We start from the raw sequence: 17,744 nt of genomic DNA on the forward strand, positions 1-17,744 counted from the left end.
TCTGTGTCGTGTCAGACACCGACACTCATCCGACACTCTTTTTTTATTATTTATTTATTTGTGAATTTAAATCAAATTAATTTAATTAAAATAATCATAAAAATGATAATTTATCATATATACAACGTGTCGTGTTGTAATTCTTTATTTTTTGAGAAATGACGTGTCGGTGTATCATGTCGTGTCGTATCGTGTCGTGTCGCGTGTCGGTGTTAGTGTCGATGCTACTTAGGTCACCACAAGTTATTTCGAAGGCAATATCTAGATCTGTCAAAGCATTTAGCATGTCGATCTTAAACGTGGCTCGTCACAAAAGTCGTACAGGATTGTTGCCATTAATTTCTTCAATATTGAATTCTGCATCTTCTTTGGATATGCGAATAGGAATATTCAATTGCCTAGTAGTTCTCTGATAGAGTAGAACAAGGCTAGGATTCACAAAGCAATTGCGAAAAAGAACAAATTGCATTATTTCCATTCTTCAATAAATTGCAGTAGGAACCAAATTCGGGTTCCATCTCCTATACATTACAAGCTGGAATGACGTGATATGGCATGTGAGCAAATACAATAGAATGAGGACCAACTACTATTGAACTTGACGAATTCACGTAGTTAGCTTCCAGAGCAGGTATGTCACCAGATGGACTCACGCCTAATATATTTCCATTTAGCAGCACCGTCTGGCTGAGCAGATTTCCATCCTTGGGCGTTAAATGGTATTCTTCTCTCATATTTGCGTTGTTAAAACCTCTCGGAACCGAAATGCTGTTGTCAAAACCAACAACCGTGACCTCAAAAATGGAGCTGCCGTCCAGGTTTATCATCAGCAATGTGACCCCTTTCTGCAATATCAGGTATTTCGGATCAGATAGCAAGCGCAAACTCAAAGGATTCACCCAGTTTTTCAGCCAATTAAGATGCAGAACAAACTTACAGAGGCTTTTGCACAGTGAGCATAGACACGGAAATTGTTCGATCCAGAGAAGCTCGCTCCCAGGACATTTCTGCCCATGAGTCGGTGCCAAAGCAGCGCACTGCAGAGAAGAAATCAGAATCTGAAGGTCTTATTACAAGAACATGCTGCAAAGAGAGAGAGAGAGAGAGAGAATGCTGAGTAAGTATGCTCGTGTTTACAGTTGGTCTCTAAATGTACTGCCAAATTGCATCAATAAGTAGGTTTAAGGACTTTTTGAGGGAGGTGTAGCCAAAACAAATATATCGATCCGTTAGGTAGAAGTGCGAGAAAAGGATTTAACAACAAAGACCCATGAATAAACCGTGAGAGAAGAAGAGATGTCCTTATCCATCAGCTAGTGTCGAAACCAACCCGAAAGACATCAAGAGCTTGAAAATGTTGAATTAAGAAATTTAAAGATTGATGAAGGAATGCAATTGCAAATCACCTGTAGTAGTCAGGATTTGGATCATTGGAAGTTGCATTGAGCAAACCATAATTTCCACCTATCAGTGATTGTCTGCAGTACGTTTTTGTATCAAAAGTAGATGCAATGCCCATCTGATCCAGATACCTGTTTTCCTCACAAAAAAGCATCCGTGTATCACCTCTGTATCTGCAAAACAAGATCTAGACCATCTGTTTCATCAATGTGTCAGGAAAAGTACCAGAAGCTGTACACAAATGTATTTGAAACTCCATCACGGCCGCTCTTGAAAGCTCCTCCCGCTTCACTGACCCATGCTAAGGCCGAAGTAGCCGAAGCAGAACCCTTAATTGTGTTTTGCAGCTTTCTAAATGTTTTAGCTATGCCATCAAGATATGTTGGATTTAGAATCTTCTCAACGAGGTGCTGATCGGCCGCTACAAGCACAATAAATAGTCTCAGATCCAAGATGATTAAGTAGTCGAACAGTAAGTAAAGAAGGCACCTGATCCGAGATTGTAGATGTGAAGAGTAATTGCATCCAAGGATTTTGGGGTCTTGTCCAAGTATTCCTTGAACCAAACTGCATCATAGCTTCCTCCTGGTCCTAGGATGAGAGGCTTCGGTTCAATACTCTTGTAAATGTCCAACACCAAGTTCTTCAGATGAACTGTATCAGATGCGTACTGGCTCGCTGCCACTCTTGTATGAACTCCACTCCCACTCAATTCATTTCCTGAGCAGCAAGGGTCAAAATGTCCAAATGTGTTTTCATAAAATTATCACTCACGGTATAAGCCTCTCATCCACATAAAGTCGAGCTCGTTCATATATATAATTGGAAATAACACCAATAGCTCGCTTCAGTATTATATCATCGGAAATAAGCATAAATAGGATGTGACAAGTAAGTATATACAAATTTACTCTTAGTGGATTCAAATGTGCATAATATGAATGGCTGCAACATAATTGAAGGAGGAAGCGCTTGTGAAGTCACTATACATAGCTTTAGAAGCAGAATAAAGAATGTAATCTCTAATTACCAAATTCCCAACCAAGAATGGTGTAATTCTTGCTGACGGTATAATGTATCAATGATTCAGCATTCTTAGAGTCCCAAGCACCCACTGCAGGGCCATGCCGTCGCGGTATGGTACGCCCATTAAGTGCATTTAACCCAAAGATGACTTCGGCGCTGATGAAGATAAAATAGATCACCATAAGCATGAAGGCAGTATAATTCTTGTGATAACTTCGGACACTCATAAACTTATTATACCCAGTTTGCTTGAAAAATGCATTCAATTGATCCCATCTAGCCATGGACAGGCAGCCCTCAGTGAATCCAAACACTGATTTAGGGTCTTTAGCAAATTGAGGGCAGGGTTGTCTATCGTCAGTGGCATATAAGACATTGTCTTGTAAGGTACCGCCCAATCTGATCTTCAATGGTGAAAATGCTGCAGTTGAAAAAATATTTGCCATGTGCATTTAGTCCATGGTCTCGCAATCATATGTGCACATTGCCAACAACAACTAAGCAGAGTGATGCAGGATGTTATGCTGCAGTAACGTAAAAGCATAAATATTTTAAATGAAGCTCACCCTTTACCGCGTTGAACAATATCTTGTTGCTAAGATCCTGCATCACAGAGGAGAAAAACATAAAAAGAGATACATTATCGTTTACTAAGCCAGGTTTACCGAACAAAAAGAAAAATAATAATGTGTTGTATACTACCTGTACAACTCACTGAACAGAAGTCAGGATTTACTTAAAAACATATATAGTTTGAAAATCCACTACATAGAGCAACAACACGACACAATTTATCTGTATCAATAATTTCTTGATCAATATCTAAGTCCATAAAGTTGTGAAGCAGTGGTAGTCGATAAGATGATGAAGTCCTTCTGAAATTGACAAAACCAATTTCCCTGCATTTAGTGGACTGCTGTATATGTGCACTCACTCCCATATCCAGTTTGATTTTTGTCTAAATCAAACTCCCCTAGCATGGTGAAGCCAGATGGAAATACCAGATTCAGAAGAGAAGTGCGGTGCCAACTGCAGGTTCCAAAGTCACATTTCTCGGGGGGCCACCAGTCCAAAGTCGCGCAAACAAAGTCATCATCGATATTTGCAATGGCAGATTGACCAACAGAGACATTAAGCTGAATAGTAGCACCTCCAGGTACACTCTGTGAATCAGCATGCATGGAGTAGTAGCTGAAGATGCAAGCCAGAAGGCCGATACCCATCAACGAAACAAGAGAGCTCATCTTTTCAAATAATCTTAAATTCTGAGCCTGACTCGTTCTTCATCAATCGCTTTCATATCATCCCAAGATGTGCATGAGAGAGGAAGACGCAGATTATTTTACTGGAGAGAACAAGATGTGCTTTCGTTATTAAAAGAAAAAAGAGCATAGAAAGAAAGAATCATGGCACTTTATTGGAAAGTTGGTAAGTATTTGATAGTGCAGGCAATTTACTTATGACACCGACAAAATTTCAAACCGGTTGGTAACTCTATATTGATTAGATATACCAACTAAAGAACACCAAGCCATTACAAGAGATTCTGCTATCATATTGATAAGGAAATAGCTGCCTCGATATCCAATGTGGGTTTGAAAAATGTTGAAATGAAAATAGGGAAAGAGAATAAATGGTATGCTCCTCTATATCAAAACGACAGCCCATTTTGATGATGTTATCTATCTGAGCATTTTGGGTATGTTATCCTCCTTCTCATCATTCTGATACAGTTTCACAAGCAGTGTGGAGAAAACGACGTGAGGAAATCATAACCAGTATCACTGGCGAGTCGCAGAAATGATGAACGAATTACAATAGACCGTCACATCACACGGACTATGGAAACGGCCATCTCTGAAATCACTAGTCTAAAAAATTGGCATACTAGTCTATGTCAAAACGACAGCCCATTTTGGTGTTGTTATCCATTTAAGCGTTTTGGGTACGTTATCTAGGAAAATTACCAAAAAAGTGCGAAACCTTTTTGTATATATATCGATTCGGTCCTAAATCTTTTTAATTTGGCCAATTTAATTTTGAGCATTTTGACAATTTGCTAATTTAATTATTCCCTCCAATTTTGGCCAGAAATCTATAACGTGAACGCCGGTCATCCTGTATGGCGTAGTTGGCACTAATGTGGGACAATTTTTGTAATATTTAAAAAACACTCTTTTCTCTTTCCTTTTTCTTTTCTTTTTTTTGTCCTTTCTTTCTTTTCCTTCTTCCTCACTGGTCAAGGCCTGAACGATGGTTGGAGACCGGCCACAAGTGAGGGCCAACCTCAATGGCCTTGAGCGAAGCTCAACCTCGCCAAAGGCCCACCCTCGCTAGTCTGGCAAGGGCAACCTCTCTCTAGGCCGGGCGAGCCTAGCGAGAACACCTTGCTTGATCTGGCGAGGATGAGCTTGCTCGATGCCAAGCGGGCCTGGCGAGGTCACCTCGCCGGCCATCCAAAGCCCGATGATCGGTAGAGGAAGATGGAAAAGAAAAGAAGAAAGCAAAGAAAAAATAAATTTAAAAACGTTTAAAAAGATTACAAAAATTGTTTACATCAGTGCCTACTGGTCATCTATGTTAATGATTTTCGGCCAAAATTTGATGACTAAGGGCGCGTTTGGCAACCGGTCAAACAGTAACTATTTATATTCTTTTATTCCCAAAATCAGTTTTGGAACAGAAATCCTTTTGATAAATTTTTTGTTCCCAAGCACAAATTTGTAAAAATTTGTTCCAAGAATTAGTTTTAGAACAGAATCAAGAAGCAAAAAAAAGTTGTTTCTTGATTTTGGGAACAAGAATCATAAATGGAAAAGAATTTTTATTTTCTTCTTCTTGGCCTGTGGCCGGTTGCCGGCCGCTGGCCACCGACAACCGGCCACAAGCCAGGGCCCGCGAGGGTGTCGTCGCCCTCGTCACCACCCTCGCTGGATCTGGCGAGGGCGGCCCTTGCCTAGGCCGCAAGCCACCCTCGCCAGATCTAGCGAGGGCAGCGGCGAGGGTCCAACCCTCCCCAGATCTGGCTAGGGCCACGACGCCCTCGCCAGTCCTAGTATGTGGTCACGACGCCCTCGCCGGTCCTGACCTGTGGCTAGTCGCCAACGCCGGCAACCTAGCCATGGCCAAGGAAGGGGAAGGGAAAAAACAAAAAAAAAAAATTAAAACAATCAAAATATTATTAATAAAAAGAAATTTTGTGTAATTACCAAACGCATTTCTGTTCTTTTTCTATTCCAAGAATATAAATTTTGGGTAGTTACCAAATGCCTTCAAATGCTTATAAATTGTTCTCGGGCACAGAATAAAAAAGAATCATTTCGAAACATAATCAATTTTCGGGAACAAAATGGTTGCCAAACGCATCCTAAATTGGCCAAATTAAAAGAAATAGGACAAAATTGGTATCTGCACAATAGATTTGAAACTTTTTTAGTAATTTTCCCTTCATTATCCTCCCCATCGTTATATATATACTTAGGTCTAGGCTGGCGCTAAGTGAAATATTAACACAAAAGGAAGGTCTTTAACTGTCTTGTTGATGTAGTTTCACTAGCAGTGTGGGGAAAATGACATGAGGAGATCTTAACTCGCTTCACTGAAGAATCGACACATGACAAATTACACAGGACAGTCAAATGGTTCTGTGTAATGAAAACATTGCGTTAAGCTAAGTCTCTGACATGACCAACACCAAACGTGAGGTGTCTCTAAGTTGTGCAAACTAATTGCGGATCGTTATTTCAACACCCGTTTGGCTTAAATTAGTCACATGACATGATGTTTTTGGGATTATTTGATTTTCCGTTCATGAATACTCTCAAACTCCCACCCACTCATCGGTGGCCGCGTTGGTTTGCGCTCAGTTCCTTTCACGAGAGGTCCTGGGTTCAAACTCGCCCATCGGTGATTTAAGTGGGGGGTCGTGGCGGTGGGATGCTGCGCTAGCCCCCCTCGAGGACTAGTCGGGCATCACCGCTGGTTTGAGCCCCAGCTCGCCGGCCGCGCGAACACCTCGGTTATCAAAAAAAAAAAAATACTCTCAAACTCCCTCCCTACAAGAAGTCTTTTCCAGGAGAACACTACGCATTCCAAATAGAGTTCTAAACTTTATCAATAGCAGACGTTCATGAAATGGATATCTGATCTTCCTTAGCTCGGGATTCTTCCAATCCGTGGAATTTCTTGCAAAGATAAGATGGATCATTTACGTGGGCACATTGTCTATAGGATTGATCATGAGATGGTAAAAAATGCGATTTCATCTTTTGCACCAAACGAGTTACTCTATAGCGAGTTAAAGATCGTCTTTTGATTTATCCCGTGTGGCAATTACACTGCTCTTCAAGTATGTCTATTGACTTCCATACTGCTTGGGCGCTTTCTTTTTTCGACTTTCATAGATATCATTGGGGAAAGGCAATTATCCTTGTTATACTCCTATGATATAAGTCAGCGTTTTTTTCTTTTGATGACCGTATAGCAAACCCGTGTCGTCCTCTATTGCTTCTTCTCAGTCGAACCCGAAGACAGCTTTGAGCCATCTCTCGGTTGATGCACTGGAAGGTTCACTTTCCTTTGTGTTGTCTTGGACAACTCATGGAGTAGGACTAACAAGATGATGAGACAGACCAATTGAAGAACCTCAAACCATTAAAAGAGGATCTGATATCACCTTAATAAGTCAACCACCTCACATATCAAAACTGGGTTTGGAATATTTGAGGTGAAAATAGGGAAAGAGCACAAACGACACACTCTTTACACCGAGATTACAGCCTATTTTGCATTTGACCATGTGATCCATTACGGTACTTCTCATCATCCATGCTTTGGTCTAAGTTTGCCATCACTGAGCTTTTACTTTCCCCTCTACTCATCTAAAAATCAGTTTACAAGCATTGTTAGGAGAAAAAGACTACATTCTGATGTGGGCACGGGCAGTTAAGAAATCACTGGCTCTCTGTGTCCCAAGAGAGGGAAAATATTATGTCAAATATCTCACTAACCTCATCAGCTGTCATATTTTTGTTGCGCAACCTTATTTCGACTCGGAGATGCAATGCTCCTGTGGACAACTACGAGGTATATGGACACCTAACAGTGTAGAAATGGATCACACTGATATCGAACTTCAATCTGCCTAAATGGATACTGATAGGGAAGTCAGATTACTCTGTTTGGCATGGCATACTACATGAGTTGTCTGACAACTTGGGCATTGCTAGACATCTCGTGTAGGTTTGATTGTGTCAATCCCTCTTCAACTAGAATAAGCCCGGAACGATTTACAGGGTGATTAAATACATTGGTATTATTTTCCTGCTTAACCAATGGTAGGAATATAACCACCAAATTGTGCCTTCTTCCTCTCAACTACAATCAGGTATGGCGTAATATGGCATATGAGCAAATACAATTGAATGAGGGGCAACCACTATTGAGCTTGATGAATTCACATATTTAGGCTTGAAAGCAGGTATTTCGCCTGATGAACTCACAGCTAAAATATTTCCATTGAGCAGCATTGTTTGGCTAACCAGATCCCCATCCTTGGGTGTCAAATGGTATTCTTCTCTCACGTTTTCATCAGTGAAATCTTGTGGAAACTGAATGACCTTTTTTCCAAAGGTGTAGTGTCTACGACTGCGCATCCGTGTTCCGTTATTAACAATTGTGACCTCAGCAGTGGAGTTGCCATCAAGATTTATGAAAATCAACATGACCCCTTTCTGCAATTTAAATTCCAAGAATCAGATTATTTCTTTTTTCCTTAAACAAATGCAACAAGAACTAGAAGGAGATACCCGTCAATATAGCCAGTCAAAACACAGAACAAACTTACAGAGGCTTTTGCACAATGAGCATAAGTGCGGATCTTGTCCGATCCAGATAAGCTTGCTCCCAGAACATTTCTCCCCATGAGGCGGTGCCAAAGCAGAGCACTGCAGTGCAAAGCAGACTATTGACAAGTTGCACTAGAATGCAGTTTTCAAGACTTTTGCTAACTCCGAGCCAAAACACACAAATCATGTCCCCAGAAGTACAGTGAGGAAAGAATTCAGCAGTAGCATTGCCATAGGATGCCATAGTCTTAGCTTATGTCTCAGTACTCCCACTACACACATAACGCAAGATTAAAATAATAACTCCACTGATAGAACCCAATACATGTAGCTGAAGAAATAATTTCCACCCATAACGCTTAAAGAAGTGATGGAGAATTGAACGTGACACACTCTTGGCTCTGATAAAACTATCATACTTACCAAAAGCATAACCATTTATTCCAAAAGCTAAGCACTTAGAGAATGGCAGTCTATATTATTATTCTAACAACATGCCTACACAGTTCAACATCCTTCTACTGGCAACAACCCCCCAAAAAAAAAATCAACAATTTTCTGCTTCTTTACAGTATAGGATGAGATTATTTTCTCTAAATGACACCGTGGCTGTTAGGCCCATCATACCCCATGAACTGTGAAATAAGAGGCACCATCCCTTTCTCTCGCAATGCTTTATCATTAACGATTATACATGGAGCAAATGACCCAAAAATGAAAAGAGCGTGAACATGCCAAGCATGGGAATTTAGAAAATGATACAGGACTTTCACTATAAAATCACCTGTAGTAGTCAGGATTTGGAATGAAAGAAGTTGCATCGAGCAAACCATAATTTCCACCAATAAATGCTTGTCTGCAGTATGTTTTTGTATCAAAAGTAGATGCCATTCCCATCTGATCCAGATACCTATTGCCACATAAAGAGTGTCTCTGTCATATTGTCAACAAAATAGATGGAAGTTGTGTTTTCTTCAATCGGATAAAGTACCAGAAGCTATATAAAAAAGTATTTGAAACATGATCCCGGCCACTGTTGTAAGCTCCTCCTGCTTCACCAACCCACGCAACAGCCGAAGTAGCAGAAGCAGAACTTTTGATTATGCTTTGCAGATTTCTGAATGTTGCAAGTTCACCGTCAAGTACAGTTGGATTGAGAATCTTTTCAACAAGGTGCTGATCAGCTCCTACAAGCAATAAAAATATAGTTGTCTGAATGAAGGATGATTAACTAGTTAATTTGTTTCTCTAAGGGATTCAAAGTTGCCTAAAAAGGATACCTGATCCCAGATTGTAGATGTGATGAGTAATTACATCCAAGGATTTTGGCGTTTTGTCCAGGAATTCCTTGTACCAGACACTGTCAACAAATCCTCCTGGCGCTAGGATTAGAGGCTTTGGTTCTACGTCCTTGTAAATGTCTAGTACCAAGTTCTTCAGAGAGATTGTGTCAGACGCGTACTGGCTCGCTGTTACTCTTGTACCGACTCCCCTCCCACTCAGTTCATTCCCTGATCACGAAGGGCGGAAATGTTAATGTTTGCATGCCACATCATCACGGATGGTGAAAAGCTTTTACATCTACTTACTTTCACGGAATTCACTCATGAAGCCACTATCAAGATAGAATTGTCTTTAAAAGTGTAGCTTGCTTCAATGTCGCTCGTGGCAAAAGTATAGAATATTACAAATACAGCAAGAAAATTGGAATTTAAGCTTAATAAAACCGTAATCCCAGGTATGTGCATCAAAGAAATGATCGGAACAAATGAATGTTGGGATGAAAGAATCAACAGTTGTGGCTCTGGACGCAGAATCAAGGATGTGCTTACCGAGTTCCCAACCAAAAATCGTGTAGTTTTTGCTGACAGTATAGCGTATAAAAGATTCAGCATTTGTTGAGTCCCAAGCGCCCACTGCAGGGCCTTGAGGCGGTATTGTTCGTCCATTAAGAGCATCTAATCCAAAAATAATCTTCGCGCTGTAAGGATAGAATAACGTCACTAATTATAAGGAAATTTTTATAGTTCTTTTTTTTCGAAAAAATTTCAAGATAAAATATCTCTTACCCAGATTCCTCGAAAAAAGCATTCAGCTGATCCCACCTAGCCATGGGTAGGCATCCCTGAGTGAATCCAAACATAGTTGAATTGTCCTTTACAAATGAAGTACAGGGTTGTTTAGTATCCGGAGTGCTGTATAAGACCTTGTCTTGTAGAGTACCACCCAATCTGATCTTTAATGGTGAAAATGCTGCAGCAATTCAAATTCACACTATCAATAATAATTAACAAGAAGTCGAGAGTGATTATGCTCTATTACTTTGAAAGCACAAATGCCTGGAATCGATGTGTTACCCTTCACTGCATTAAGTAATATCTTATTGCTAAGGTCCTGCACCATTAACGAAGCAGAGCATCAGACGGCGATTCAGAGCTCAGTTTACTTAACAAGAAGCAAAAGAATGGCTCTCCTACGACGTGCCTGTACATATCTCATTCGACAGGAGCCTAATTCAATTCAACTTATATACAACAAACATCAAGCTTTGCTAACTCAGCACCAATTCATGGGCACACAACAAAGAAGCACATGAACAAACTTATACATATCAAACAGGTGATAAAGGAAACATTTTCTCATTTTATTGTACCGTTTGAAGGCATAAAGCTTCCATTTTTAAATTTCATAGAATAAGGACTGCAGAAGCAATTCAACTGAGGCACTCGTTTTTACCAGATTGAGCAGAGAAGCACGGTGCCAGCTACAGACTCCATAGTCACACTTCTCGGGAGGCCACCAATCCAAAGTCGCGCACACGAAATCCTCGTCGATCTCCGCAATGGCACGTTCCCCAACGGAGACGTTCACCTGAACAGTACCCTCCCCAGGCGAGCTCTGCGAATCAGCACTAACCACGCCGTAGCCGAACATGCAAACCCAGAAACAGAGACCCATCAACGAAACAGGACGACCACCCATCTTCTACCGCCTCGAGGTGTCGGAGCCTTCCTCTCTCCAGCGGCGGAGACTTCACTCACCACCCAAAAGGACCGAATATATGAAGAAGCAAATGCCCTTCTTCCCTCAGCTGGAGAAGGTGATGGATTGGATCCATTAGGCGGGCGTTAACAGCTGCGTTGTCGGGAACGAGAGCGCCGAGAGAGAGAAAAGAGAGAGGGAAAGAGTAATGAAGGTTTTGTCTTGGAGTTGGAGCTTTACCGGGTTGGAATAATGTGGACGTTTGTTCGGGGGTGGGCCATTGCTTTCTTCAGAAGGAAGAGGAGAGAGAGAGAGAGAGACAGAGCGCATCGGTAGAGAGAGAAACTTGCGGGGTTTATCCGGAAGAAGAAGGAGAAGACGCCGACGCCGACGACGCCGACGCCGCCACCGACGGCTGTTGAGGGCGTGACAGGTGGGGCCCGGTCGGTGCAGCATGCAGGGCTTAAGGATTCGGTTCGGGGGCGATGGGGTGGGCGGGTTGAACCGGAACCACCGAACGTGATTTCCTTCTACTTTTTGCACGAGTGGTACTGTCGGTGTCTCTGTCTTTTTCTGTACTTCAATGTAATGAAAATGACACGAATGGACCTCAACTCGGCCAAATGTCCACTATGATATTTGAATTTTTAATTTATTCGATATGATTTATGAACTTTAATTTACTATATAATGTGGCCCCTAAGATTTTAATTTATTCGATGGGTTCCCGAGATTTTTGGTACATGTTCAATTTAGCCCATGAATTATATGAAAATATTTAATATTGTCATAAATAAATTAAAAGTTTAAAAACTATATTGCATATTGAGCTAAAGTTAGGCATCATTCGTGTTATTATCCCGAAAAAGAATTAGCAAGTGACGTCAGGAATACACCAAAAGAAAAAGAAAAGGTTGAGAAGGGAAATTTTTAATTGACGCATGATAGAGAATTATTCACAGAACGGTTCGATGTCTTCTAATCTCTTTAGCGAGCATTTTCATCGTAAGAAATGTTGCAGATGTTGTCCACCAACCAATTTATAAGCATATTCTTCTCACTGAAACTTAAAAAATCGATGTATACAAGGAGAATTTTGAGTGCATAAATTCCCTTCGAGTGATCAAAAAGAGGTCGTGACATGGACAAACAACGAGTTACGCACCTTTAAAATTAAGTGGCCCTAGTGGCCACCGTTCTTTTCGTATCACAAGCGCTCGACCGGCACACTTGTTTATATGAAATTCGTACACTTTTTGCTGATGAGCCCGTCGACAGGTCGGGTGACCAGCCTCCTTGTGGCCGATGCAGTTGTGTTGATGACATCGGCAATGGCAAACACAAGTCGTTGATGCAGTGGTGCGACGAGGCACGGGAGGGCCGATGCGGCGGCCAAATGCGGCAAGGTTTCAAAGATCTAGCTCGTTTGAGAGCAAAGAGTCGAAAGGTGGTATTGTCTTTTCCCAAAGATGCAACGAAAAATCTCAAACCAGCATTTAAGCGTGACGGGGTCGGTTAGAGAGCGAAACCGGCGCAACTAAAGATGTTGCAACCACTGTAGTGAGCGACTCAACGGGCGTTTCCTCATAATCATCCGATATCAAGATAAGAATACGAGGAAGAGAATTATAGAATTTCCTTGTGTACCATTGTGAAGGGTACGTGAGGTTTCTATAAGATTTATAAGATAGCTATTTAAGATAAAGATTTTACAATACTAATCACAATCAACGACGATTAATTCGAGATATGGACAATTAATGACTATACATGCATAATGGAGAATCTCCCGATTATCCATACCACTTTATATATGAATCCATATACTGATTGTTACGTTATTCTTTATCACCACCTCAACGCCATCCATGTCATACTTTGGCTCTAGCTTGCAATTACATATTAAAATAAAAGAGAAAGAAAACAAAGAGCAAGATGAAAAAGGTGGCAAACACATTCCATTTTTTTTTTCTCTCAAAAGCATCTATCCTATCATTTGACAACGTTATCAATACAAATTCCCCATAAGCAGCGACAGAAGATGGGAGACGATCAGCCCATGAATCAAACCTAACGTTTTGCACATCTCATTTGTGTAATACTGCCAAGATATTCTTGATTAGACAGGAACATAATCTCATTCTTTCCAAAGGGTTGAGGTGTGAATTTCTACTCCCCAGGGATTGTCGCTAACCTAACCTAACCTAACCTTTCCAATCTCGTCATATAACATATGGTCCCCGTATAATTGCTTCACTCGCTACACCACCTCCATATCTATGTCTACTCGATTTCTAATTTCGACTAGAGATATTACGTCTAATACCACGACTTCATTCGACGTATGACTATAACATAGAAATCATACTATGTTATGACATTAAATTTGAGTACGAATTCTGCCAAATTTACTCAGAGCGCATCATCGTGATTGAATCAATGGAGGGATACCCTAGAATGGGAATGATGTCCACGATAACCTTATAAGCTTTACAAAACACTTTAAAGTGTTAAGTGTTAGCACATGCACTTTTAATATCGAATCGTCATTATGTCCACATGACTTTATAAATGTAACCTTTCGTCGAATTGTATTGGTCACATAATCTAACTTAGATTGATGATACGACAAGCAAAAAAGAATGTAGCGAGTCACACATGACGTGACACATAGCATGAGATAGAGGCTCGATTCAATGAACTTTGTAGCCTTTGCGACCAATAATGTGCCTTAATTTGGACCGGGATTTTTGTATTTATAACAGCGTGATCAAGTCTTGATCAAAACACAATATATAGCAAAGTTTGGGTCGAACTTAAATCGAATTAGCGTGTCATGAGGAAACTTTGAGTTCATTCCTAAAAGTATAGATGACCAAAGTTGAACCAACTTTTACTTGGTATGTTATAACTTCTCCATGAAAATTTTTCTATGACAGTCTATCATAAGATACTTTACAAAATTTGCCATAAAACAATTTATCGTAGTTATAACTTGAGTTATTCCAATTTAAAAATGAAAAAAAAAAAGAGAGAGACTAGTAGCTTGTAATTTCTTTTGATATTGTGTTGAATCAGTTATAAGTGAGGTTATATTATTCTAACCATTGACGTTGACATAATATAAAATCGGATTGAAGGGCATATGATTAGGGTTTGTGATGTTGGTCGAACTTCATTTGATTCGGTTGAGGTTTGAAAATCATTGTCATGCAGTTCTTACCTACTCCTGCCTCTGTCTGTTTTGCCCGCCAAGCTTCCTAATGTCTTTGACCAAATGGGTATCTTCGATTTCTCACTTTGTCCTCTCTCTTCGTTTTTCCTTTGTTTGATCAGCTGTCATTTGCTCCCATTTGGACTTTTAATTTGCGTCCAAAGACATGGAAAGAAAAATGTTATCTCATTGCACATTAGGGATATTTGTATATTAGAGAGAAATATTCATTGGCCGTTCAATTCGATTCATGTCTGTTTATCATTGGACCTGTGCGTCCGAAATTATTTGGGCGCTCGGTGGAAGCTTGATGCCTTATTGGGGAGAGATCATGAAAAGGAAGAAGGTGGAGGAGAGGCGTCACGGGAGTATTTATTAGTCTTGAAACAAGCTCTTCCAAATGTCTTAAACTTTGTGGAAGGTGGTGGAAGATGTGTCACGCGTCCAGAGGGCCACATGTCGACTTCTCAATGGCCTTCTACTATGTGCAAACTTCTCGATGTCACTATGCGGAAGCTGAAAACAAAATCTTCCATTGTATGACATAATAAATCCCAATATCATATGATTAAGGTAAATCGAATCGAATTTATTGGAGATAGTTCTAATAAATTGAATCTGTAGATTAGAATTAGGCGTGTAAGTTTAATTGGATCTACTTTTCTAGAAAAAAATTGAGAGAACCAAAAAAATGTAAATGTAGAATGTTATTATATTTTTGTAAAGGTAGAAATTTTCCATTGGAAGTGAAAAGAAACAAAAAAAAAACGAGCAATGTGAGTGATAAAAGAAAAATAACTAAAAAAACAAAATGGGATATGTGTCAAATTAGGAAAGACATTTTGGTGATTTTCAGCTTTATCTAAGTATAAAATTCAGGAAATTCTGTTTATGTTTTTCCTCCCGTTCTTAATATGTAAATCAGAAGGTAGTTTGGAAAAACACAAGAGAAAGAAAGTCAATAAAGGAAAATGATAAAGTGAGGACATAATGAACTTTCATATGCTTTTGTTTATTTCTGGATGTCCTTACATTAATCGTCTCTCTACATTGTAAAGCAAACCCAAAGTTCGGTGTAACCTCAGATATTTGGCTCAAGAAGAAAACTATCGCCATCAATGTTGAGCGTTATGGGTTGGTTGAGATTTTAAATACTGAAGCTCTCTTTTCCATAGCTTCATACTTTTCTCTTGGCACAGTTGTTTCTAGCTAGCCTTAGAAAGCTGGATGTGTTTGCTTTTTTAGCCCTCCTGTAACTCCTCAGTTGCAGCAAGATGTCAGTCAAAGCTCTCTAGATCTCCAAGGCACGAAACCCTGAAAAGTACTTAGGCCCACCCACTCTTTCTTTGGGGTGGGTGGAAAACTGAAGCACTAAAAGACTCTGCAAGGGAAAAGGTGTGGAAAAAGATGCAAGGGTGGAAGAACATCTTTCTTTCTCTTGCAGGTAGATGAAGTTCGATGAAAACAGTACCCTATGCAGTGCTTGCATTTTCCATGGCGTGTTTTAAGTTTCCCAAGAGGTAGCGTGAGGAGACAAATGATGTTGCTAAATAATGGTAGGGTCAACAAAAGGAGGAAAGGGAAAATTCATTAAAAAGCTGAGATAATTTGGGTGACGCTAAGACCCCGTTTGGTTTAGCTTTTGGAATGCTCATTTGGGCTCTAAAGTCCCTTGGCAAAATGCAAATGGTATTTGGCAATTTTTTTTACTCACTTTGGAGAGATGCAATTGCATTTGGAATGCTCCCCAAGGGACCTTTGGCCAATGTTCCACCAGAGGTGCTTTGGGAAGTTGCATTTTCGGAATGCAACTTGCACCGTTCATGAACACTGTTCATCTTCTCCAGACCGAGGTCCGGCGACCTCCGCCTGAGGGCTAGCCCGACCCCGGCGACCATCGCCTGGGGGTCACGCGACCCCGGCGACCGCCGCCTAGGGTCGCAAGACCCCCAGGCGACGGTCGCCAGGGTCGCGCGACCCCAGGCAGTGGTGGCCGGCGACCAGATCTGGCTGTCGGTGGTTGGCCGGCGACTAGATCTGGCTGTCGGCGGTTGGCCGGCGACCAGATCTGGCCGGCGGTGGTGGCTGCCGGTTTAGCTCCACCGGAGCTTTTTTTTTTTTAAATTAGCAAAAGTCCTTTAGCCCAAGTTGATTTTAAAAAATACTTACCAAACACTACTTGCATTTCGAAAAATCCCTTTAGCCCAAAGGTATTTGCATTCCCTTAAAATCGAACCAAACAGGCCCTAAGTCTGAGGGAGGGAGGGTTGGGTTCTAGAGATATCATGAAGTTTGACTCTGCACTTTTAGCAGAAATGGCACGAAGGATCATTCATTGTCCTCGGGCATTGTGGGTAAGGTTAACTAAAGGGGGCTTTATTTTACTCGGTGTACCTTTCGGGATGCACCCAAAGGATGTTTAAGCCTCTTGGGCTTGGAGCAGTATCTTGGGGGGGAGTTCTGTAGTTAAAACAGGGGCTCTGTGGAAATTGGGCTGATGGCAAGTCCATTGATGTTTGGAAGGTCAGATGGGTTGTGGACAGCTGGGATTGCAAACTTCACCCATCAGTGCCAGTGGAAGATAAAGTGGATTGTTTGATTGATGATGATACATAGAGCTGGAATTCAGGTGTGATTGGCGGCCACCTGCAGGAGGGGGAAAAGGGAGTTTATAACTAAGGTGCCAATTCATAGCAGAGTAGAGAAAGATGAGTTAATTTGTCCATGGACAAGGACTAGAGAATTCAACGTTAAGTCAGCCTACAAGGGGCTTGCTAGTGACAGCTCTGTCAAGCTTTAAAATCCTTCTTAGTTACAAATGGCTATTATTATACCAAAAACCCAAAAGCGATTAACAACATATCATTGCATCTGAGGACAACCCGATTAGAAAAGCATGACCAAATCGGTTCTCATGGGGAGATTCTAAGTGGATCGTGAGGGAAAAGAGAGGTTTTCCCAATGTTGATAGTACCGCAGAAGATAACTAACTAGCTGACCAAGCGCCGAATTTGGATCATCAAGGCCATGATAAGAATGCAACCATTTCATCAATGATACACGATTGGGACTGATCATGAAAAGCGAATAGAAAGTAAAAAACCATAGCTGGTTTGAGTCAGCTTTGTCTAACATCAACAGAATCATTAGAAGAATGTATGGATTTACATTTTCTGATCTCGAATTAGAACTGAAATTCACAAAACACATTGTTTGAGATCCTCGACTTGTACAATTTCCGGGAAAAGCTAGAGCAGTTTCATGCAGCTAAATGC

The 17,744-nt window shown here is 40.8% G+C and overlaps 2 protein-coding genes across 2 annotated transcripts; both read right to left on the minus strand.

The window, feature by feature from the left end:
- Positions 1–446: 446 nt before the first annotated feature.
- LOC115687400 (heparanase-like protein 3) lies at positions 447–2,665 on the minus strand. Its single transcript, XM_030612949.2, has 6 exons — positions 2,432–2,665; positions 1,891–2,121; positions 1,627–1,822; positions 1,407–1,532; positions 938–1,037; positions 447–845 (listed from the first exon to the last, which is right to left on the minus strand). The coding sequence occupies exons 1-6, from the start codon at positions 2,652–2,654 to the stop codon at positions 522–524; spliced, it is 1,200 nt and encodes a 399-aa protein (XP_030468809.2). The 5' UTR covers positions 2,655–2,665; the 3' UTR covers positions 447–521.
- Positions 2,666–7,723: 5,058 nt separating this feature from the next.
- On the minus strand, positions 7,724–11,594 carry LOC115687406 (heparanase-like protein 3). The gene is made up of 9 exons (XM_030612957.2): positions 11,010–11,594; positions 10,631–10,667; positions 10,343–10,526; positions 10,106–10,254; positions 9,554–9,784; positions 9,265–9,460; positions 9,058–9,183; positions 8,273–8,372; positions 7,724–8,159 (listed from the first exon to the last, which is right to left on the minus strand). Exons 1-9 carry the CDS (start codon positions 11,253–11,255, stop codon positions 7,800–7,802), a joined length of 1,629 nt encoding a protein of 542 aa, XP_030468817.1. The 5' UTR covers positions 11,256–11,594; the 3' UTR covers positions 7,724–7,799.
- Positions 11,595–17,744: the final 6,150 nt, after the last annotated feature.

The sequence above is a fragment of the Syzygium oleosum genome, unplaced genomic scaffold (assembly GCF_021117445.2).
Source record: "Syzygium oleosum isolate NSW1041296 unplaced genomic scaffold, Sole_v2.1 Sole_v2.46, whole genome shotgun sequence".
NCBI lineage: Eukaryota > Viridiplantae > Streptophyta > Magnoliopsida > Myrtales > Myrtaceae > Syzygium > Syzygium oleosum.

Excerpts from the sequence above, each read along its gene's own strand:
- LOC115687400 (XM_030612949.2), bottom strand. The coding sequence starts at position 2,654 with ATGAGTGTCCGAAGTTATCACAAGAATTATACTGCCTTCATGCTTATG. Across the intron at positions 2,122-2,431 it reads CATTCTTGGTTGGGAATTTG|GAAATGAATTGAGTGGGAGT; the intron begins GTAATTAGAGAT and ends CTTGCTGCTCAG. Across the intron at positions 1,823-1,890 it reads CATCTACAATCTCGGATCAG|CGGCCGATCAGCACCTCGTT; the intron begins GTGCCTTCTTTA and ends TTGTGCTTGTAG.
- LOC115687406 (XM_030612957.2), bottom strand. The coding sequence starts at position 11,255 with ATGGGTGGTCGTCCTGTTTCGTTGATGGGTCTCTGTTTCTGGGTTTGC. Across the intron at positions 10,527-10,630 it reads ATTACTTAATGCAGTGAAGG|CATTTTCACCATTAAAGATC; the intron begins GTAACACATCGA and ends GAATTGCTGCAG. Across the intron at positions 8,373-9,057 it reads CCAAATCCTGACTACTACAG|TGCTCTGCTTTGGCACCGCC; the intron begins GTGATTTTATAG and ends TTTGCACTGCAG.